This window comes from Bos indicus, chromosome 13 (assembly GCF_029378745.1).
Source record: "Bos indicus isolate NIAB-ARS_2022 breed Sahiwal x Tharparkar chromosome 13, NIAB-ARS_B.indTharparkar_mat_pri_1.0, whole genome shotgun sequence".
Taxonomy (NCBI): domain Eukaryota; kingdom Metazoa; phylum Chordata; class Mammalia; order Artiodactyla; family Bovidae; genus Bos; species Bos indicus.
Genome location: NC_091772.1, coordinates 12,415,301 through 12,440,697, shown reverse-complemented (window position 1 = coordinate 12,440,697; position 25,397 = coordinate 12,415,301). Strand labels below are relative to the sequence as shown.

Below are 25,397 nucleotides of genomic sequence, written 5' to 3'. Positions count from 1 at the left end.
CCCTCCCAGCATCAGAGTCTTTTCCAATGAGTCAACTCTTCACATGAGGTGGCCAAAGTATTGGAGTTTCAGCTTTAGATACTTCCTAGTGGTCTGATATTATGAAAACAATGCTACAGAAAGGAGATCTTTCTGCACATGAGCAGGCAAGGGACAGTATTTCTACAGAACAGTCAGAAATCTGTACTGATGGACTGGATGAAATATAACCCTTAATGCTGATAAAGAATATGTTACCCATCATAAACCTTATTGTCTTATGAACAATGTGTTAGAACCTCTTAACATCATATGTTATTCATATTTTTAAATATCAGTCAGTCTTAGGCACACATGACATTTCGTATCTGCATTATCCAACAAAGTTTGCTAGTTGCCTATCCAAGATTCTCACATCTTCCTTACTAAGAACACCCCATGTTTTTCACCAAGAATGCTTCAAGTAAAAGAAACAACAAAACACTTGCTTCCCAGGTCCCCTTGCAGCTAGCTGCTGGTAGCACATGACACAATTCAAGCTGATGGTTTAAGCAAAGTTTCTGCTTTCTTTCTACAGGTGACACTCACTGTAGATTTCCCCCTTTTCCTTTCTTCTGACTGGCTCTTGGACCCAAGGATGAGGATGCAGCAGCCACCATGCAATATAAGGACAAAGACTGCACGTTACTGAGGAGAAAAATTAAAATATCTGGGTTGCTTAAGGCATTTCTTGCCCAATGTATCTGCCATACTACCCACACTGGACTGTTCCAGCCATTCCGTCTGCTTTTAAATTCTTCTAAGTCACTTCAGTCATGTCCAACTCTATGTGACCCCATAGACGGCAGCCCACCAGGCTCCCCCGTCCCTGGGATTCTCCAGGCAAGAACACTGGAGTGGGTTGCCATTTCCTTCTCCAGTGCATGAAAGTGAAAAGTGAAAGTGAAGTTGCTCAAGTCATGTCCGACTCTTAGCGACCCCATGGACTGCAACCTACCAGACTCCTCTGCCCATGGGATATTCCAGGCCAAGAGTACTGAAGTGGGGTGCCATTGCCTTCTTCGCTTTTAAATTACTTACATCTAAATACAAGGCCATCAATAAACAGCTGTCTGATTTTCAGTAACATTCAAAATCCCTTCATATGTTACTAGCCATATGTACTTCCTCTGTAATTTATCTGTTGTATCAGCTAAATGTCCACTTGGTTGTCTCTTGACCTGCAGACATGGAATTTTACAGAACACAATCATATGGGAACTGACTAATTTCTCAGTGTCCTGGTTTTATCAGGCATTAGTAATTAAGTTTTGGAGAAATAAAAGTATTGGTCTTTTGGTAGTTTCTTGGAAAACAAGACGTCTATCTACTTACTATTCAATCTACCTTATATCCACCAAAAAAAACTATATATGATACGAATGTTCCTAACAGCTTTACTTGTATTGGTCAAAATCTTGAAAAAAATCCAAATATCCTTCAATGGGTAAATGGTTAAATTCTGGTATATTCATACTATGGGATACTACTCAGCAATAAAACTAAACTTGAGATTCATGTATGAAATAGTTTGCATGGATACTGGGGGGTGAGGGGAGCCAATTCCTGAAAGTAACATTATATTATTCCACTTATATAATATTTTCAAAATGACCAAATTAGAGAGATGAGAAACAAATGAGTGGTGGCAGGGGGCTCAGGAAGGGCAGGCAGGGCGAAAGGAGGAGGCGTTACCATAAAAGGGCAGCTCTGAAGGCGATGGAGCAGATCTGCATCTTACTGGTGACGGTTATAAGGATCCTCTATGTGCGATAAAACTACATAAATTATACACCACCCCCCACCCACACACACACAAATACATGTAAAATTGGTAAAATCTGAATGTAGTCTGTGAGTTGCATCAATGTCAATATCTTGGTTTTGATATTCAACTATCATTCTGTAACGTGCTACCACTGGGGGAAGTTGGGTGAAGGATGCATGGGACCTCTCCGTATCATATTTTGCAACTTTCTGGGAATCTGTAGTAATTTCCATTTTAGTATATGTGCTGCCAAAGCAAGCACTGAACCTGTTTCAAAATTTTCAAAGTATTTGTTCCTATTTCTGAAAATCCCATCGTCAATAGATCCTTTCTCACTTTTCAGTGTTCTTCCAGCAGACTCTGGGTAACCATTTTCCTTCCTTTCAATTCCACTCCAAGCCCCACATTTTCAGTCAAGGCTTCACATAACAGAATGCATGCGAGTCACCACTTCTCCCACCCAACTGTGTGCACAGACAACTAGACACTGAGAATTCAGCCTAAGGGACTCCAGGACTACCCAGAACAACCATTCCAAAACTCTTTTCTTGATATTTTTTATTGTTCACTTTACAGAAAAATCAGTGTTTTCTGACAATTATTTAACATGTAAAGGAATATTAAAATGTTCTAAAGTAGAAATTTAGATTAGCCTAAGTCAAATTTTCCAAGTATAGCATCTATATTCTGTTGGACATTCTGGGTAACGATAGTGATGAAACCAGCAGATGTTCAGGTAATAGTCATTAAAAGCGCTCCATGACTAAGTAGCATAATGACCTTTATTAATCACTGCATCTGGTGCCTGCCAAATGGGAGAGAAACAATACTCAAGCAGCCAATTTTTAAAGGGTAGCAAGTTATCTGAATCAAGACACTGCAGCACTTCTAAATTACATTTAAATTATACCAAGATAGCGGTGCAAACAAACATTTAATTCCAAGTAGCATTCTAAGCACAATAAGTCACTGTAAACCTAATTGTTCTCTAGAGAATGTTTATATCATCTACTGGGCAGTCTGTTTCAGTAATAAAATAATATAAAGTGCGAATTGAGTCTTCTCGGTAATTAGGTAACTGATTAAATATACCAATTACCTATTACCCATATATACATTCATCACTTTGATGATAAGCTAGAGAGAAACAAATATCAGACAAGCTCACAAACCACTGCATTTCTCAGAATTCACTTTTCTCCAAAATGATGAATGAACTGTGGTCCTTGCCCTCAAGAAGCTCACAGAGTATTGAAGGAAGGGCACTTTGAAAAGTAACTGTAGTATCATGTTGTAGGGTAACAAGCAGGGATACACACAGAGGGCAACTCTAAAGAATTCTTGAGCAGAACCTGGTGCCTCTGTCTTCCAGTTCCCAACTGCCCCCAGGCCACCTCCAAACACCCAACACTACAACACTGAATCAAAGTCTCAGAGATGAGGTCCGAGTACCTCTGGTTACAATCCAAGACAATTTACATCTGAATTTTATACACATAACTTTAGTTACTCAAATTTTATTCACATTTATTCAGGTTTTATAATATCCACTCTTTTCTCCATCAGCATAACTCAAGGCAACCTGCACAACACAGATGCAATATATTGCAATACAGTATATGCAGTCCAAAACGCAGCTATCCACAGAAAATCATGGACTTGCCACTGATGTTGTTATAAATTAAGCAACTTGTAATAACAAATAGGAATTCTGTATGACCTTAAACCACAGGCATACACCATTCTATAGTAGAGGTTCAGAGGTTTTACACTTTTTTCCTCATATGGAGAAAATAACTTCTTTAAAGTATAAGTTCAGTTTAGTTGCTCAGTCGTGTCTGACTCTTTGCAACCCCATGAACTGCAGCACGCCAGGCCTCCCTGTCCATCACCAACTCCTGGAGTCTACCCAAACCCATGTCCATTGAGTTGGTGATGCCATCCAACCATCTCATCCTCTGTCGTCCCCTTCTCCCTGCCCTCAATCTTGCCCAGCATCAGGGTCTTTTCAAATGAGTCAGCTCTTTGCATCAGGTGGCCAAAGTATTGGAGTTTCAGCTTCAGCATCAGTCCTTCCAATGAACACCCAGGACTAATCTCCTTTAGGATGGACTGGTTGGAACTCCTTGCAGTCCAAGGGACTCTCAAGAGTCTTTTCCAACACCACAGTTCAAAAGCATCAATTCTTCAGCGCTCAGCTTTCTTCACAGTCCAACTTTCACATCCATACATGACCATTGGAAAAACCATAGCCTTGACTAGACAGACCTTTGTTGGAAAAGTAATGTCTCTGCTTTTGAATATGATATCTAGGTTGGTCATAACTTTCCTTCCAAGGAGTAAGCGTCTTTTAATTTCATGGCTGCAGTCACCATCTGCAGTGATTTTGGAGCCCAGAAAAATAAAGTCTGACACTGTTTCCACTGTTTCCCCATCTATTTGCCATGAAGTGATGGGACTAAATGCCATGATCTTAGTTTTCTGAATGTTGAGCTTTAAGCCAACTTTTTCACTCTCCTCTTCCACTTTCAAGAGGCTTTTTAGTTCCTCTTCACTTTCTGCCATAAGGGTGGTGTCATCTGCATATCTGAGGTTATTGATATTTCTCCCGGCAATCTTGATTCCAGCTTGTGCTTCTTCCAGCCCTGCATTTCTCATGATGTACTCTGCATATAAGTTAAATAAGCAGGGTGACAATATACAGCCTTGACGTACTCCTTTTCCTATTTGGAACCAGTCTGTTGTTCCATGTCCAGTTCTAACTGTTGCTTCCTGACCTGCATACTTAATTATACCTAGGTATCATTATTATAGAAACATGAAAACTCAGTTTTGCTTATTAGAATAGATGGTACATTTTTCCTTTTAAATGACTTTTTTCCTTTGTTATATTCATGCGATAAGCATTTGTTCCCAGGTGGCTCCATGGTAAAGAATGTTCCTGCCAATGCAGGAGACACAGGTTTGATCTCTGGGTCAGGAAGATCCCCTGGAGAAAGAAATGGCAACCCACTCCAGTATTCTTGCCTGGAGAATCCCATTGACGGAGGAGCCTGGAGGGCAATAGTCCATAGTTGCAAAAGCGTCAGGTACAACTTAGTGACTAAACAACAACAACAACAACAATAATAATAATCAGGCAAAACACAGAAAGAAGCAACAAAAAGCAAACCAAAGAGTATGGGAAATAACCTAAAGAAATGAGTAAATCAAGATAAAATCACCATGTTTTCAGAATGCATAACCAAGAAAAACACCAAATTTGTCACCAATTGGTGCTTTACACGTCATGACCATGCTGCAGGGTAGTGACCTACAGTGGTCAGAATTGTGGTCCAGATCCCTCCCCACTGAAACAAGTACAGCCAAGTAGCTGAGTATTGAGAGACGGAGCACATTTCTGGTACTGACATCACAGATGGTGAAAGGGGTTTCGAATTCCCCTTACTTCAGAGATGACAAATAGCTGTGGCTTTGATATTAATAGAAATACTGATTGCATTTCAAAAAGATTCTTTTGCTCAACAAGCATATCCTGAGCATTTACTAAATGCACAAATAATAATGCTACACATTCTAGGACAGCTTACATACCAGTGGAAGAGATAAAACCAGCACCATTAAATATTTTTAACAACAAAGGCAGTGATTACCTGAAAAGTGGAACAAAGGGATAGAACTGGAAGGCAGTGAAAATGAGTTGGGAAGGGTGGGCTGGAGCACCCAAAGTGCCCGACAAGGGAAACTGTGCTTCACCGTGAAAGCAGTGAGGGTTCCCAGTGAATGTTTCAAGCCAGTGACAGAAACAGTACTCTAAATTGCAGTCAAATATAAAAATTCAAATACAAAAAATTATCCAAGCAGGTCAGTGTATGTAATTTTTTTCTCAAAAGGGCAATAAAAGATACATAAAGGACAAAAAGATAATCACTACACAAGTTATGAAGCATAGTAAATCTGAACACAATGCATATTTCTTTCTTTAATGAGCACATACAACGTGACTGGTGCTGTTCTAAGCACTTTACAAATGTTGACTCACATAATCCACATTAACAACCTCAGGAGAACTCTTGTCCAAGTTTACATATGAGGAGACTGAGGCACAGGAAAATGAACTAACTTGCCCAAGGTCACATGACTATTAAGTAGTGAATATAGGAAACATGAACCCAAGCAGTCATCCATGCAGGAGGCGTGAGTGCTAAGTCACTCCAGTCATGTCCAGCTCTTTGCGACCTCATGGACTGGATGGAACCCACCAGGCTGGGATTCTCTAGGTAAGAATACTGGAGTGGGTTGCCATGCCCTCCTCCAGGGGATCTTCCCGACACGGGGATCAAATCCCAGTCTCATATCTCCCGCACTGGCAGGTAGGTTCTTTACCATCAGCGCCACCTGGGAAGCCCACACAATCTGCCCAGTGCGGCCCAACAGAACACGCACTCGGTGCAGCTAGCATGGCTGAGGAACTCAATGTTTCATTTTACTTAATCTTAATTATCTAAGCTTAAATAATCCCATATTAGTGGCTAGTGTAGCACGCTGGACAGAGCTCAGACTCTGCTCTTCATTACACCAGAGCACTGCCTTACTGACAAGCAAGAGAGGAACCCTGGCCAGGCAGCCAGTTCACTGCACTCAATTTTTAAAGTTTAAACAATTCAAAGTGAAAGTGCAAGTGAAGTCGCTTAGTCGTGTCCGACTCTTTGCAACCCCATGGACTGTAGCCTACCAGGTTTCTCTGTCCATGGGGTTTTCCAGGCCAGAATACCTAATAACTGGGCTTCAAGCAGCAAGTGACTGTAAAATTCACTCTTTATTCTTGAACTTCTTCACCAAAGTTAAGACAAAGATACACTGGGCCAATGAGCTAAATAAAATGACCTTTCTTTAAAATAACATTTAAAACAGTTATTAAGCTTACTGCAGCAATGTTTACAATAGCCAAAACATGGAAGCAACCTAAATGTCCATCAACAGAGGAACGGATAAAGAAGACATGGTACAAAATACAATGGAAATCACTCAGCCATTAAAAAGAATGAAATAATGCCATTTGCAGCAACAAATTAAGGAAGTCAGAGAAGGAGAAATATCATATGACATTTCATATGTGAATCTAAAAAGAAATGATACAAATGAACTTACAAAACAGAAAGAGACTCACAGAATTAGAGAATGAACTTATGGTTGCTGGAGTGTGGGATAGTTTGGGGTGGCCATGTACACACTGCTGTATTTAAAATGGATAACCAACAAGGACCTACTGTGCTGCCCGAGAACTCCGTTCAATGTTATGTGGCAGCCTGGATGGGAAGGGAATTTGGGGGAGAATGGATACATATATATGTACAGCTGAATCCCCTTTGCTGTTCACCTGAAACTACCACAACATTGTTTGTTAATCAGCTATACCCGAATACAAAAGTTTAAAAAAATAAAAGTAAAACAAGGTTAATTTTAATTAAGATGTGTACACAGGAGTATATTTCCCTAAAACAAAGTTTTGATAAAACTTTTATCAATTAACTTTGCCCACAAGACACACATACAACTGCAATTTCCAATATTACAAATCTAAAGAAGAAATTCACTGCTTAAAGCTTTCTAAGTACAAATGAACCAACACTACAATAGTAACAAATATCACTATATTGAATCAGATCATTGTCCACAGAATACTATACTCTGTCTCAGATATAAACTCCTTTAAACAAACTATCAGCCATCTAAGTGATCAGGAATGTAGCATCAACAGTAATAACAAAGATAAAAATATCAAAACCAACAAAAATATTAATGGCAGCTTACATTTAGCCCTTACTACATGCCAGCCACTGTGCTTCATATGGCTTCTCTCAATCCTCACAACACTCCTGTGAAATACATATTGTTATCATCCCTACTTTTCAGATAAAGAGTCTGATGCACAGGGAGGTTAAGTAACTTGCCAAAAGTCACACAGCTAATAATTGAGTAGCAAATCCAAGTCTGAGACACAATCTGCCTGATTATAGTCCATGTTCTCAACCAGCCTCCCCTGGGCTGCCATGATTCATGAGCAGTAAACTGTGAGAGTCTCTAAAAGCTCTCCATCATTAAGTCAATTACACAACCCAATGTATATGTGTTTGTATGGGTTTAAAAGAGTAAATGTAGGCAGGTAGGTCTTATAAATTTGACATTTTAATCTAAGAGGCTATCACAAAAAACAAAAATGGCATTAAGTAGTAGAATATGAATGCCAGGTCCCTATGAGATCTTAGGGGACAACTCATATAATAGATGGAAAACCCCATGACACAAAGACATTCACTAACTTGCCCAAACTCACACAGTGGTACGACTAGGTCTTCTGACTCCCAAATCATCAGTGTCCCTCCCATCATATTAAAATGGCCACATCTATGTTTTAACTTGGGATATATGCTACTCCTTACTAACATTGACCAACCCCAGCACTGAACTAAGTACAGTATTAATTGTGCTTGAAATGCATTGAAAAGATGCGACTTGCTTTTTAATGTTTTTAACCACACTGGATACCACACTAGGGAGGATCGCTTTGACTACAAGTAATAAACCAAAAAGTCTACAGGTAAGTCAAGGCTGACACAAACGCTCACTGGTCTCGCTGGTGTCGCGGGAGACCAGACTTTTATGCTTCTCTTCCACCATACTGCTTTTGTCCTCACGGTCACACTATGGCTGCTGTAACTCCAGGAATTACAGTCCCATAACAGGTGCCAAGAAAGCTGTAACAAGGAAGCAGAGGTGACACCTGTCTCAAAAAGCAAAACTTTCCCAGAAGTCTCCAGCAGGCTTTTGCTTAAATCTCAGGAAACAGCTTATTTGCTGGTTTGTCTTTTAACTGAAACAAAATCAAGATCCTACTGTTAGTAAAGATTTAAGGGAGACTGGGTGGACAGTGAACAGTGTTTGCCACAAGCAGCTGTTTCTCAGCTTCTCATGAAATAGTTATCATGGCATCTTCTTTCTTGGTCAAGAGCATGAAACTCTCCATAAGTCACAGAAAACATCAAAGAAATAAAGGGCACTAGATGCTATGACTTCACTCTCTCAAACTTAAAACAGTCAACATGTAGCAAAATATGGATATAGTTTAAACATAAGCTGAAGAGAAAATAAGAGAAAAAAAGCAACAAATAAACATGCATAAGCTGAAAACCATTACCTATCAAACCATTACAAAATATCTTAAGGGAAAAATCACACATTTCTCTGTCCATTGTTACGTTATTAGCTATAATATTTCACTTAATATTTCTAATGATCAGTTTATGACAATCTCAACTATCTAAGACACAGCTAAAAATCAGAATGGAAACTAAGATGTTCAATAAGCCAAAACATTATTTCAATTAACATTTACTAGCCGATTTAATAAATATAATCATAAGGTATAGTAGAATTTTAAAGATCTAGTAATAGAGGCAAATGCTCTCATAATGCTATAAGATTACAAAGAAAGAAATGATTAACTCTGACACATAAAGAGGAGAAAAAAATCAGGGAGCACTTTCTGGTGAGGGTTTCATTTGAGCCTTGGAGGCTGATCTGATAAGGACTGCAAGTCGCTGGAGAAGAAAGGAAAGGACTTCCCGTCCTGATGGGGCAGCACATCTGGGAACAGCAAGCATTCTGGCGCTGCTGGCACAGAGGGTGCATGGAGAGAGCTAGTGATCATCACAGCTAGGAATACAGGTTAAGTCCCAACTTCAGGTTTTATGGCAAATTCACAAAATGAGCTCACACAGCAATGGGAGGATGGAATACGAGCTCAATGGCCAAATATACCTGACCAGTTTTCTCACTTCACTGTCGCCTTAGGAATATTTCCAAACTTTTTCACAGGGGATAGAAGCTCATGTTTGGCACTGAGCTCTCCTCCACTATTTATTTTGCTTGAGATGCCTATTCTCCCTCCCCTCCCCCTCAAGCTTTTATGCATCCTTTGCTCAGTTCAGTTTCTTAGTTGTGTCCGACTCTTTGCAACCCCATGGACTGCAGCATGCCAGGCTTCCCTGTCCATCACCAACTCCCGGAGCTTGCCCAAACTCACATCCAAAGATTCGGTGATGCCATCCAACCATCTCATCCTCTGTCGTACCCTTCTCCTCCTGCCCTCAATCTTGCCCAGCATCAGGGTCTTTTCAAATGAGTCAGCTCTTCGCATCAGGTGGCCAAAGTATTGGAGTTTCAGCTTTAGCATCAGTCCCTCCAATGAACACCCAGGACTGATCTCCTTTAGGATGGACTGGTTGGATCTCCTTGCAGTCCAAGGGACTCTCAAGAGTCTTCTCCAACACCACAGTTCAAAAGCATCAATTCTTCAGTGTTCTGCTTTCTTTATAGTACAATTCTCACATCCATACCTGATGTGAGAAAAACCAGAGCTCCTGGAAAAACTATAGCTTTGACTACGTGGACCTTTGTCAGCAAAGTAATGTCTCTGTTTTTTAATATGCTGTCTAGGTTTGTCATAGTTTTTCTTCCAAGGAGCAAGCATCTTTTAATTTCACAGCTGCAGTCACCATCTGCAATGATTTTGGAGCCCAAGAAAATAAAGTCTCTCACTGTTTTCATTGTTTCCCCATCTTATTTGCCATGAAAGGATGGGACCAGATGTCATGATCTTAGTTTTTTGAATGTTGAGTTTTATGCCAACTTTTTCACTCTCCTCTTTTACTTTCATCAAGAGGCTCTTTAGTTCTTCTTTGCTTTCTGCCATAAGGGTGGTGTCATCTGCATATCTGAGGTTATTGATATTTCTCCCAACAATCCTGATTCCAGCTTGTGAGTTATCCAGCCAGGCATTTCCCATGATGTACTCTGAGTATCAGTTAAATAAGCAGGGTGACAATATACAGCCTTGACGTACTCCTTTCCAGATTTGGAACCAGTCTGTTATTCCATGTCTGGTTCTAACTGTTGCTTCTTGACCTGGATACAGATTTCTCAGGAGGCAGGTAAGGGGGTCTGGTATTCCCATCTCTAGAAGAATGTTCCACAATTTGTTGTGATCCACATAGTCAAAGGCTTTGACGTAGTCAATAAAGCAGATGTTTTTCTGGAAACATCCTTTGCTACTTAGCTCAAATAAGAGTATCTGTCACTTTACCAAAGAGTTTAATCTCTTCACTCTCGTAATTACCAAACCAGGGCCAGTTGCCCCCTGGGGTTCCCATGACATCTCATCTATTACAATACCCCTCATACTACTGTAATCACTGTCTTTCATCTCTTACTAACTGCACATGAATTCCTAGAGTTTACAAATCTGTACCCTTGCATCTAAGATGCAATAAGTATTAAATGCATGTTTATCAAATAAAAGGAGAAAGCTACTTTAATAATCTGGAGGAGAGGTGCTAAGGCATGAAAGTGAGAATGAAAAGATTAAGACAGAAGCAAAAGCCCATATGTTTTACTAGCAGGAGAGATTTTCAGGGCTTCACTCTCAATCTACAGATTTTAAGAGTAATTTTGATAAACATGGTCATCTGGTTTTATTAACTACAAAAAAAATTTTTTTAATAAGAAACTTGAATCATTAAGAAAAGATATATATTCGGCATACTTCTGTTTAGCCAGACAGATAAATATGTAATATTCTCAAAATATTTTTGTTCAAATAAACATGATGCCTTTAAAGGATAAAACCAGGCTCCTTACTTATACACAGTTACAATGACTACATTTGTGCCTGATGTACATCTGAATAGGTTGTAGGGTTTTACCTCCAGCCTACTCTATGACATGGTTTCTTCCCAATCTGGTCAAGTTTGGCCCTGGAGATGCAGGCTAACCAGGTCATTCTAGAGGTAAACTGTGATAGTTTATTTTTCCATTTAGCATAGAATCACTTATCCCATTCCCTTCCCTGTCCACAAAACTAAACTGCTTGAATCCTGCCCATGAGGCCCTCATGGCAAAACAAACAAGTCACAATACTGCCCTGACTATATAAAAACCTGTCAACTAGGCTGTACAAACAAACATATATTCTTCCATTCCTTCCTTTACTCAATAAATAGCTGGGATCTACTCTGTCCCAGGTATGGGCAGGGATCATATCTTATTTTGTATCCCCAGTGATTCATTAGCAAAGTGCATTCCAAATAGTGGACACCTGATAAAGGAGAGTAAATGAGAGAATGACAAACAAAAGAATATATACACATGCATATTTGACCCTCCTTCCCTTAAAGCAAAGATACTTTCCTGAAGACCAGTTGTCTTTTGCCTGCTGCTGCTAAGTCGCTTCAGTCGTGTCCGACTCTGTGCGACCCCAGAGACGGCAGCCCACCAGGCTCCTCCATCCCTGGGATTCTCCAGGCAAGAACACTGGAGTGGGTTGCCATTTCCTTCTCCAATGCGTGAAAGTGAAAGTGAAGTTGCTCAGTCATGCCCGACTCCTAGAGACCCCATGGACTGTAGCCTACCAGGCTCCTCCGTCCATAGGATTTTCCAGGCAAGAGTACTGGAGTAGGTTGCCATTGCCTTCTCCTGTCTTTTGCCTAGTATAGCCTTTTTCCAAGATTTTTTGCTATACTACAAAACATCTATTCCTATCCACTTCAACTATCTTACAAATGTCAATCACTTCCAGTAGTCCCCCCAGCATCATTAGAATAGAGTGTGGATCCATGAGAATTATCCTTCAGATAGTACTACCACCAGTTCTCTCCCTTTCTTACAGTGCTAACTGCTGCAAAATCCAAATCCCTGAAAGAATATTAGCATGAATAAGCACTGCACTTCACTAAATGTTGGTAGACTGGGATACTTGATTAGCTTTTCTAAGTGACAAAGCAGTGATTTGGCAAATATTCTGAAAAATTTGAGAGAAAATATTCATGAATATTCTGTAATTTCTCTCCTCCAAAGTAATTCTTAGCCGTACCCTTGGATCTTACTTAAAACATGTTAAGTTTGTTTACTGGCTCATATCAAGAAAAACTAACTGATGAAAACTTCTCACAGCATCTATCATAATTATTTCATCCCCAATTTTGATACTTCTGCTCACAAATCAATTTTCCCATAGTATTTACTATTAATGTGAACACAATACTTTGAAATGTTGCAATCCCTGCAGCCATCCAAGTTCATGCTACTTATTAGAGAATTGAGTTTAAAACTCTTTTCCAACGAGTCATTGTTTTATATTTGTCTGTAGGACTTTACCTTTCTCAAGCAGTTACCAATATTAAAAATTGGTAAAATACAGCATTACTTTGCAAAAAGATAAAATAACAGTAAACATATTAGCTAAATGATTAAAAACACCATTAGAACAAGTTTGATAAAAACAAGCTTCTAAGAAAAATGTCTATATATATATATAAGCTGCTTCATGGAAAATTCTATCTGAAAATATAGGTGAAAAAAATCTAAAAGCAAAAACCATTCTACTACTTTAGTATTTAGTATCTTTTAGTACTATGTTTCCTATATTCAAATGGTATTTACTGTCAATATGATAACATTATTTATAAGTATATGTGTGTGTGCATTATGAAAGGCAAGAATATTATTATTCTTTCCCCACATATATCCCAAGTAACAATGACTGTGCCTGAAAATATATAAACTAGAAGAAACTAGTTATTAAAAAAAAATTCTGTCTGTAAAGGTCAAACTGTATGAATGCGACATTTTCAAACAGATTGGGATTTAATTAATTTATATTCTCCTGAAATAGCAAAAGCAATAAGCTTTTTTTTAAAAAAATGCCTAATTGTTAGAATCCTGCTATTCAGAGATAAAAAGCAATCTTCTGTTTCAGAAGAAAGTGAAGGAGAAAACAGGAGGTAAATAACTGTGAAGCATCCTAGATAATACTATCACATTTTCATAATGAAAAGAGTTTCTTTGATTTGTGACATCATTTTTGTCCATTTAAATACCTCATTCTTTCATGAAATGAGAACAGACAAAATTTCTATAGTTGCTTTCAGCTGTAATATTCTGTATATTACTAATTAAATTATTATGTTACAATATTATCTAATATCATCACCCTAAATCATTTTACATAGGACTTGGAGGAATCTCATAAACTTAACTTTAAACATAGATCATATCAAGTTTTTTTCATCCAAAATATTCTATATTTTATATCATCTGAAGTATGCTTATGCTATTCTGATAATATAAAAACAGAATGATATATCCTTCATATGAAAAAGCTGGCATTTAAATTTATCAACTGGCTGATTTTAAGCTCTAGATAAAATTAGTTAAATTGCCAGTATTACAAACTTCTCTGCAGGCCTATATTTTTTAAATTAATTCCTAACTGTCATCTTAGAGATTAACTAAACTATTTCAAATGCTAAAAATCAAAACACAGAAGTATTAACACTTCTTCAAAGATCTATCTGCATTAGTTTATTTTAAGATCCATAAGTCAGGCATGCAATTAAAAAAGATTTTGAAAATGTATTCCAGCATATCTTAAACTGTCACAGACTATAAATATTGGACTATTTTAAGAGAATTAAGCATATATCATAAACAGAAAAAAGCAACTATTCACTGAAAAAGGCAATAAGATCTACCTTTCACTGGCTAAATTCGTATTTATTACTACTATTTAATCACTTATTCACACAAATAAGAACCAAGCAGTCCTTCTGCTCTGCTATAGGTGGAATTCAAGCTTGTTCTCTTCTGATTTCTGCCATGAACATTATATTTTAAAATTAGAAGAGGATTACATAAATTACTCTTCTCACCCCCAAAATAAATATTGTGAGAGGATCCTGACAGAAGGAAAGTTCGGCTGCAATGGGTATGTCACAACCTCTCCTCTCTCTTCAGGCCTCATAATAAAATGATATGCTTCTCCTTTGTGATTTCAAAACAGTAATAATGAGGCGCGTTAACAATTATGCCATTACCTGATCCTCTTCAGATACCGAAATACATCAGAAGAGCAAAAGCACACAGTCCACCTCAAACTCCTCTTTGACAGCTGCTCCTTAAGTCGATATCCGTAAAAATCTCTAAGTGCCTTAAAGTGCTCCGACTGTGATACTGCTGCAGTTCCTACCTTCCTTCGCTCTGGCTGCTCTCTGCCTGGATGGTGTCACCAGCTCCTTTACAATCTGCAAGACTTGAATCATTGCTAGTGAACAGGCCAGAGGCTCCAGCTGCGTCCCCCAGGAATCCAACAGGTTTCACCAGCGCGAGCTCACTGCATGTCTGCTTTCAGGAAACTCAGGATGAGCACAGTTCAACTCCAGAGGAATACATGCTCTGCTTAGCTCTCCCTGCAGGCTCTGAAGCAACTAGTAAGATATAGGAGTGGATGGGCTGCATCTCCTTGAAATGAAGGCTTCAAAGTGATTTTTTGCCACATGTGAAAACCACCATCCTCAGAGTCCAAAATGTATAACTTTGCACAGCATTAACAAGTTATATACAAAACAAAATGTAAGTAATCTGTGAAGCACTGAGCACAGTGAAAACATTTTCTGACAAAAGTCACGACAGGAAAAATAAAGTGCTACGCTATAAATCCTCTCACATTGTGGATCACAGATGCTGTGTGCAAGTTTTAAAAAACACACTCAGAAGCAGTCAACCAAAATACCCTGCACTGTCAAAGCCCTGATATTTTTTTTTCAATTTTCTCAAAAATCTCTTATTTGAAATACAGAAAATAAAATGTGGATAAAAATACAACTCTATCTTGCTAACTCCAAGCTTTCAGATCTGCATAGAAGATATGGTACCTCAAAAAATACCCCAAGAACCCGCTGCCCTCCCCCTCACACAGGCCCCACTGACAGTCTAGCCCCTGCAGCGAGGTCTTGGTCCCACTGCACACTCGAAACCCCCAGAAAGGTTGTAAATTCACTGGTTTCACCATCTGAGCCGTGGGCCAGAGAATAGCAAATCAAGTATAAGCACTGTTTCTGCCGTATGATTTTTAACAGCCAAGCTGCAACTGTGCTCAATTAATATTTAATACTTTTGTCACATGTTCCATTCATCACACAGCAGCCCTTTCACAGTAAACCTACAGAGTTAATTAAAAGAGAAAAACAAGCTTGAGGTTAATACAGTCAAATGTTACATTTACTAAAGTGATTCTTCACCAGCACTGTGTTCCTCCCTCTGTACTGTCGACTTTCCTAGTTTTCTTTCCTTCCCATTTACTGATATTCTTCATGTATCATAAAATAATACACCCTGGAGCAAATCAAAGGCAGTTTCCTTTACCTCCACACATTTAAAGGCTTGCTTGCTACTTTCCCATTTTCCAGTTGGACAAATGAGGTACCCGGTGAATCAACCATGGCTGGAAGTATAACACAGGCTCCAACCCAAAGGCTTCTGCCTACCATGGCACCAAGCCTCTTGTGAAAAAACGTACAGTTCCGAAATTCAGGATAAGATTTTCAGCTCTTCAGAGAAGTACTAGAATGTGTGCATATACATCACCCATAATCTATTCTTGATATGGGTGTTAATGTAAGATGTGTGTGCTCAGTTGCTCAGTCGTGTCCAACTCTGTGACCCCATGGACCGTAGTCAGCCTGCTCCTCTGTCCATGGGATTCCCAAGCAAGAACACTGGAGTGAGCAGCCATTCCCTTCAGGGGGTCTTCCTGACCCAGGGACGGAGCCCGAGTCTCCTGTGTCTCCTGCACTGGCCGGCGGGTTCTTCACCACTGTGCCACCTGGGAAGCCCACGGGTGCTGCCAACCCACGGCAGTGAGAGAAGGCTGGCCAGTGGAGGGCAAGACCCAGCAGCTATCCCAGCTATTAAAGAGCTTGTCTGTACTTGAAACCCAAATCAAGAGTTCAAATGGGTCAAAGATCAAATTCTAAACCTCAAATCAAAACTGTGCTTTTCAATGCATCCCTCTGAAGATCTGAAACAGGCAAATCAACATTTGAGTCAAATCCTTCAAAAATTCCCCTCATTCTTTCCATCCCTTGCCCCATTTCCTAGGGCAGTTCTGAACATGAAGTAGTAGTAGTGACAGCCGCTCAGTCATGTCCGACTCTTTGTGACCCTATGGACGGTAGCCCACCAGACTCCTCCGCCCATGGAATTCTCCAGGCAAGAATACTGGAGTGGGTTGCCATTTCCTGCTCCAGGGGATCTTCCAGACCCAAGGATAGAACCTGGGTCTCCTGCATTTCACGCAGATTCTCTACCGTCTGAGCTACCAGGGAAGCCTGAACATGAAACCAGTGTTAAATATCTACTGGCTTTATTTTCCAGTCCTTTGCAAGTCCAGCTCCTGAGAAAGTACTTCCATTTTCCGAGGAAAGAAAGCACGTTTGTGAAAAGTACTTTCTGGTAGCTTTGCTTTCTCTTTCCATCAAGTAGGACATCATCCCCTCAGTCAACTCTGTTCTCCGTATCTGACCAGTGAAGAGAAGAACATCTGTATTTGTGTTTCCGTAAATTGTGATTATCATTACGCCTGTCCTCACTGATATCAGTATGATTTCGTAAATGAAAATCATACAGCAATCAGTTTGGACACACTGGTTCACCACTGTCAACCTTTGCCAAGACACAGATTCTTCTTGTTTCTCTCATTCGCTTCTCATGTTTTTATCACACACTGCATCACTTAAAATATCTGCGCATATATTCTAATATATGGAGCTGAGTTGTACTCTAAAATACCAAGATCACAGAATACAATGACAGACTGAGGAACACTTACAGATTAGAGGAAGAATGAAGAGTCGGGATAACTAAATGGAACACATGATTCCAGACCAGAATTGGACCAGAAAGGGATGAAGGAAAATATATGACATTTTGAGACAGCTGGCAAAATGTGAATACAATCTATAGATTATCAATGTTAATCTCCTGACTATGACCACTCCAGAGCAGTTATGTAACAGAATATCTTGGATGTTAGGAAATATACCCTGAAGTACTTAAGGGTAAATACATTCATTTACTCTCTAATCGGAGAAGGCAATGGCACCCTACTCCAGTACTCTCGCCTGGAAACTCCCATGGATGGAGGAGCCTGCTGGGCTGCAGTCCATGAGGTCAATAAGAGTCAGATACGACTGAGCGACTTCACTTTCACTTTTCACTTCCATGCATTGGAGAAGGAAATGGCAACCCACTCCAGTGTTCTTGCCTGGAGAATCCCAGGGACGGGGGAGCCTGGTGGGCTGCCGTCTATGCGGTCACAGAGTCAGACATGACTGAAGTGACTCAGCAGCAGCAGCAGTGAATAATTATCAAAATTTATCATGTTTGTTGTTTCAACCAACGGTATTAGAATAAAATTCTGCGAGGAAAGTGGAATGAATGTATATTTCAGAGGGGGGAAAGGACAGTACCTAGAATCTCTAGCAACCAAGGAATAGCCTGTCAGTTTTTTTAGATGGATAGAATTGGGTTTCAAACCACTGTGATATTTAAACCCTGCTGGATAAACTTACAAGAGGAATCTAACAGTTTTCAACTACTTAATATGTTTCCTTATCGGCCCTCTAGCACAAAGAATTGGTTTACTCACAGTCTTTAGCTCTAATCATTGGTTCATGCTTAGTCCAGTTTTATTTAATTCACTTAATGCCACAAAGCAACCATCAAAACAAAAACTAGGACCTTAGTAATCTACATGTAACCTGCGGTCCCTCCAACCACCAATTCATTCCCCCTGCTTTCAACTCAAAGTAAGAATCATCCTGAATCCAGTAGCTATCGTTCCACTAGTTTCCTTTATACGTTATTACACACATACACAAAACCCTAATGTTGCTATTTGGTTGCTCTGAACCTTATAAAAAGGGCGTCATATTTTATATGCTGTTTTGGGAATTAGATATTTTTTCTTTAAAGTTAATTCTGTTACATTCTAGACCAGTGAATCTCAATCTTCAATACACACTGTAATCTCCTGGGAAATTTTTTAAAGTATGATGTCTAGGTCCATCCACAGGGATTTTGACTTCACTATCCTGGGGTGCAGCCTGGGCACCATAAACATTAACAGCTCCCTCAAATGATACCATTCAGTCAAGGTTAAGGACCACTGGAGATCCATTCTAGAAGAACAACACAGGAAAAGCTAACTACATGTGAGTAAGTAAACATGAAAAGTACAAAATGTCATGATGCCCTGTTACCATTTTTTATACACACATGAGGGGAGAGAGAGAGTTGAATGTATGAAGAAAAATATCAAAATGATACCAATGATTTTTCCTCTGGTGGCATTATAAAGTTTTAGTCTTCTTTTGCTAGACTTTTCCACAGAGAACACATTTTACTACTTTTTTTTAAGGAATTATACTTTGCTTTTTTTTTTTTAATAATCTGCATCATCTCACCAAAAGAGATATATATAGAAAAGAAGTACTATAGAAAAAGAGGCTCAACATCTGGCCATTAGAGAATTTCAAATTAAGACAACAAGATATCAATACACATCTATCAGAATGGCTAAACTCCAACACTCTGACGACATCAAATGCTGGCAAGGATGTGGAGCAACAGGAACTCTCATAAACTGCTGATGGGAATGCAAAATAGTACAGTCACTGTGGAAGACAATTCGGCAGTTTCTCACAAGACTAGATACGCTAATATACTATACTAATATGACCTGCCCATTGTGCTCCTTAGAATTTACCCAGATGAGTTGAAAACTTATATTCACATAAAAACCTTTATATTTATAATTGCCAAACACCTGGAAGCAACCAAAACATTCTTCAGTAGGTGAATTCTGAATAAACAAACTGTGATACATCCAGGCAATGGAATATTATTCAGCAATAAAAGGAAGTGAGCTTTTATTATCAAGCACAAAAAGACATAGAGGAATCTTCAACGCATATTGTTAAGTCAAAGAAGTCAATCTGAAATAAGCTACACAGTACATGATTCCAACCATTTGACATTCTGGAAAAGGCAAAAAAAACTACAGAGACAATAAAATGATCAGCAGTTGCCAAGAATTTGGGAAGAAGGAAAAAAGAATCAATTTTTAGGGCAAAGCAACCACTCCAGTGTTCTTGCCTGGAGAATCCCAGGGGTGAGGGAGCCTGGTGGGCTTCCGTCTACGGGGTCGCACCGAGTCGGACATGACTGAAGCGACTTAGCAGCAGCAGCAGCAGCAACTACTCTATGTATTACTGTAATGACAGAAGCACGTCATTATACATTTGTCAAGACTCATAGAACAAATGACTCAAGGAGGGAACCCTAAAGTAAACTATGGACTTTAGTTAACAATATTGCTTCAATACTGGCTCATCAATTGCAGTAAATGTACCACACTGGTGTAAGATGTTAACAACAGCATTATAATGGAACTCTTGGTACTTTCCACTCAAATTTTCTGTAAGCCTAAAACTTTTCTGGGAAGAAAAAAACTCTTTATAAAAAATTACAAAGGAATTAATCTATGTTTAATATATATTTAATCTGCATCCCACTCTTCAGACTTTAATGCAAAGATAAATCCAAAGAGAACAGAGTTTAATAGGAGAGAGACTGCTTAACACAAAAATCTGAACTACCTACATACATGAGAGATCCACGTGGCCTGGAGGACAAGGAATATTATAATTGCCCTTGCGATGGGCTGCCTACAAACACTTGTAAGCTACTTCTTTTTTTAACAGAAAAACTTTTACTTCAATCTTGGATCCTACATTTGAATTTTTGTAGGCCAAAACCTCCAAAACCACTAACTTTTGGCCAAGCCCCAACACCACTGATTTACTTTTCCTTCCCATCACTTCCAAATCCAGCATCTCCAGAGCAGAACCAAGGGAGAAAACCCATGAGCAAAGGAGAAAGATGACGAGAGAGAGAGAAACCCAGCAGGCTGGAGAGACAGTACTGTCCATCTGCTTCTGTGTGGACATTTCAACTGTGCCATTTTCCCTTCTCCAAAGGAGAATACAAGGCAAAAATCAACTTCTTTCAGATGAAAGGGGACAAACAGGTACTGTGTAACCAATGATGTAAAGAAAAAACAGTCTGGCAGAGAAAACAAATCTTTTCCCACCATATCTCCTTCAACAACAAAAAAAGAAACAGGAAGAGAGAAAGAATAAGATTGAATTTGATCACATTTGTATATTCTTTCTCACATTCATTTAATAAAACCATGAACAAGTTCACTGAAGCATCTTTGTGGCCCTAAGTGAAAAGAAATACAAGAGAATCCATACACTCTAAAGCAGAATTATACTACTATCCATACCAAATAGTGTTACAGACACTTCAAACCAACTCCTTAGAATCTTAAAGAACTACAAACACTAATTTAACAAAGTCTCTGCTTTTTTTCAATTTACATCTTTAATAGTTTTTATTTCAAAAAGAATACATGCTTATTGTAGAAAAAAATTATTCAAAAATAAGTCAAAAGAAAATAAAAATCTTTCTCAGGCCCACTGTATAGAGATAAGCACTGCTAACAACCTTTTAGACTTTTCATGTACTTTCTGCTTGCTGATTTAACCAAACTGAGGTAACAGTATACATACTCTTTTGGAACTAATTTGTATTTTCGCATTTCTGAATATTTCATCGACATCTTTTTCATAAAACAAACACAGACATGGCTATGTGCACTGTGCTCTGTCCACAAAAATTTTTGATCAAATGAATAACAGCCAGCATCTTTTCATTCTTGGCAAAGATTCAGATTCTTTTTCTACCCAATTTTCAGAAAACTTCTTTGGTTTTTCCTGGAAATATATTTCAGAATTAAACTACTGTCATTCTTTTTTCAGAACATGTAGATAAATGAGAAGAAAAAATGTGAGAGGTTACCCTTCTCATGACAAAAATAATTTGTAAATATTCAAGATGTCAGTCAGCCTGCAGATAGAAAAACACTACTGAATGTTAAGCTGCAAACCCACCTCTGACTGGTCTCCTCTTGGGTTAATAAACCAGTTAATATACTTCACTTCCTTGTCATTCTACCTTAAGTATGAGATATAATCACTTTGCTCTAGAATTCTGAAAATCAATCTCTACAAACTCATCAATATAAAATACAATATATACTGTTTATAAAAAATAAAAGTTGCACATTCTTTCTATACCTAAAACTATACTATTTTCTGTCCAGTGTTCCTAACAATTCATAATGAGCATTTAAAAATTAACGTTGCCAAAAGCTCCTATCTTGACAGATTTTCTTCATAGGTGTAAAGGTAAATGTCCTGAAACTGTAGGACATGGAAGGAGCCACAGACATGTGTTTATGGATGATAACATTATCTTTGTTTTACATAATCTCCAAGAATATTAGATATAGTAACTGCTTATGAATGAAGTACCTGTATTAATGTAATCAAGCTAGCTATTCTTCCAAAACTAGTTTTTAAAAATATTTTACCAAAAAGGGCAATCCATTTTACTTATAAAAAGCAACCAAAAAACTTTTCAACTCTGTAGCTCAGTGGAAACTGTCATAAATATGCACAAAATATACCTTACAAACAAGGAAATAGACATATTATCCCAATATAACTTCACAAATTCTTAATGTACTGTCTGTATACCATAAGTGCATGTTAAAGGCAATAAAATCTCATTAATCCTACAAAACATTAAGCACCTAGTATGTATGCACAACACCTAGCAGGCACCGAGTAGGTAACAACATCAGCTGCTGGTTATTACAGGGTGACCAACCTTCCACCTTTCCCTTATCCAAGAGTAACTGGCATTAAACAAGTAATTACACAGTTAATTACTGAATGACAACTGAATTGACTACTGTGAATAATTACTAGATGACTGAGCATGTGTCCTTAAGTGGAAAAAGTGTGAATTAAAGGCCATACCTAGTACATTATAACTGAACATATTCCAATTTCTGAGTTACCACGTATCAAATCTTTAAAGTACGCTTCCTTCTGTGCAGAAATGACCTCTCTTCTGACTTTCCCAAGCTACATGTAGATGAGTGCAGATATGGAAAGAAAAGAGGCCGCTAGTCATAATAAGGAAACTTAAATATGACTTTATTTTCAAAATCAAGAATTCAAACAAAACACAACATCCAGGCAGTCTGACCTCCTCTAGATACTAACAAAACTATAAAATAACATTAGTAGTTTTAAAAAATTCATTACCATTAAGAAAACACATATAAAAAATCATTTACGTCTATGTTTATCCCTTAAATCACAATTCAATTTGGAATAAATCATAATTCATCACACAGCATCAAATATTTGTGTGTGGACATACATATACATATATGTAACATACAAATATAAAGACATAGGTATTTCTAGAGAGTTCACAAAAGTGCTTGTGCATATAGACACAGCAGTCCCTTCAACATTCAAAAAGACCTTTCCAGAGCTTCCTCAATGCAGTCTGTAATCACCACAGCACATTAACCACCAAGACAGTCCCTGACAGGACAATATATTAAGCAGAACCGATCCTATCATTCTCTGCTCATCCTCTCTTTCTGAAACCTTCTTCTTCCTCTGCCTTTTCTGTATACTGTGAGCTCGCTCTCCTCTGATCACCACAAAATGAGGCATGTCCCAAAAGAAACAAATAAAGCTCCAATAAACATACAAAAACTGTATTGTTCCATAATTAATTTTTGGAGACACAAAAGCATTATCCAAGGTTAAAAATCTGTGATTTTTCAGGAAGAATTCTGGAAGACTGTTTTAGAAGAATATGATACAACAGAAAGTGTAAATAGTGAGCACATGAAAAAAGATATCCTAACCATGATACACCACCTCAACACCATTAGGATGGCTGCTGTCCAAAAAACAGAAAATAACAAGTGTTGGCAAGGATGTGGAGAAATGGGAATTCCTGTACAATTCAAAATGGTGTGGCCACTATGAAAAACAGTACGGCAATTTCTCAAAAAATTAAACATAGAATTGCCATATTATCCATCAATTCCATTTCTGGGTATGTACTCAACAGGAAGCAGAATCTCAGAGGGATATCTGTACACCTAGGTTCACAACAGTCTTATTCACAAAAACCAAAAGGTGGAAGCAAACCAAGTATCCATCAACAGTTGCTGCTGCTGCTAAGTCACTTCAGTCGTGTCCAACTCTGTTCGACCCCATAGACAGCAGCCCATGAGGCTCCCCCGTCCCTGGGATTCTCCAGGCAAGAACACTGGAGTGGGTTGCCACTGCCTTCTCCAATGCAGGAAAGTGAAAAGTGAAAGTGAAGTTGCTGAGTTTTGTCCGACTCTTAGCAACCCCATGGACTGCGGCCCACCAGGCCCCTCCGCCCATGGGATTTTACAGGCAAGAGTACTGGAGTGGGGTGCCATTGCCTTCTCCTTCCATCAACAGATGAACAGATAAACAAAATGTAATCCACACAGTGGAATATTATTCAGCCTTAAAAAGTAATGAAATTCTGATACATGCTACCATAGGGATGAACTTTGAGGACAGTATGCTAATCGAAATAAGCCAGTCACAAAAAGACAAATACTATTTGCTCCCTCCAACAAGAGGTACCCAGAGTAGTCATATTCGTAGGGACAGAAAGTAGAATGGTGGTTGCTAAGGGATCAGGGGAGGGGAACATGAAGCTGTTTGATGAATACAGAGTTTCAGTTTTGCAAGACACAGAGTTCTGGAGATTGGTTGCACTATAATGTGAATATATTCAACACTATGCTAGCAAAGTAATGCTCAAAATTCTACAAGCTAGGCTTCAACAGAACATGAATCGAGAAATTCCAGATGCTCAAGCTGGATTTAGAAAAGGCAGAGGAACCAGAGATCAAACTGCCAACGCCCATTGGATCATCAAAAAATCAAGAGAGTTCCAGAAAAACATCTACTTCTGCTTTATTGACTACGCCAAAGCCTTTGGTTATGTGGATAACAACAAACTGGAAAATTCTTAAAGAGATGAGAATACCAGACCACCTTACCTGCCTCTTGAGAAAGCTGTATGCAGGTAGAACATGGAACAACGGACTGGTTCAAAATTGGGAAAGGAGTATGTCAAGGCTGTATATTGTCATCCTACTTATTTAATTTATATGCAGAGTATATCATGCAAAATGCAGGGCTGGATGAAGCACAAGGTGGAATCAAGATTGCCAGATACTGAAGAAATATCAATAACCTCAGATATGCAATGATACCACCATTATAGCAGAAAGCAAAGAAAAACTAAAGAGCCTTTTGATGAAGGTGAAAGGGGAGAGTGAAAAAGCTGGCTTAAAACTCAACATTCAAAAAACGAAGATCATGGCATCTAGTCCCATCACTTCATGACAAATAGATGGAGAAACAATGGAAATAGTGAGAGACTTTTATTTTCTTGGGCTCCAAAATCACTGCAGATGGTGACTACAGTCATGAAATTAAAAAATGCTTGCTCCCTGGAAGAAAAGCTATGATCAACCTGCTGCTGCTAAGTTGCTTCAGTCGTGGCTGACTCTGTGCAATCCCATAGACAGCAGCCCACCAGGCTCCCCCGTCCCTGGGATTCTCCAGGCAAGAACACTGGAGTGGGTTGCCATTTCCTTCTCCAATGCATAAAAGGAAAAGTGAAAGTGAAGTCGCTCAGTTGTGTCCGACTCTTAGCGACCCCA

At 38.8% G+C, this 25,397-nt stretch overlaps 1 protein-coding gene across 11 annotated transcripts in view; it reads right to left on the bottom strand.

Annotated features, from left to right (window-relative positions):
- The window catches only part of USP6NL (USP6 N-terminal like), a 139,518-nt gene that overhangs the window by 88,503 nt on the left and 25,618 nt on the right, over positions 1–25,397 (bottom strand). Inside the window, exon 1 of one of the 11 annotated variants that reach the window (XM_070800735.1) lies at positions 14,871–25,387. The exons of the other annotated variants lie outside the window; for them this stretch is intronic. Within the exon in view, the coding sequence (XP_070656836.1) occupies positions 14,871–14,943 (73 nt within the window). The 5' untranslated portion in view covers positions 14,944–25,387. Of the gene's footprint in view, positions 1–14,870; positions 25,388–25,397 lie in introns of those variants that run through there. 11 annotated transcript variants of the gene reach the window in all.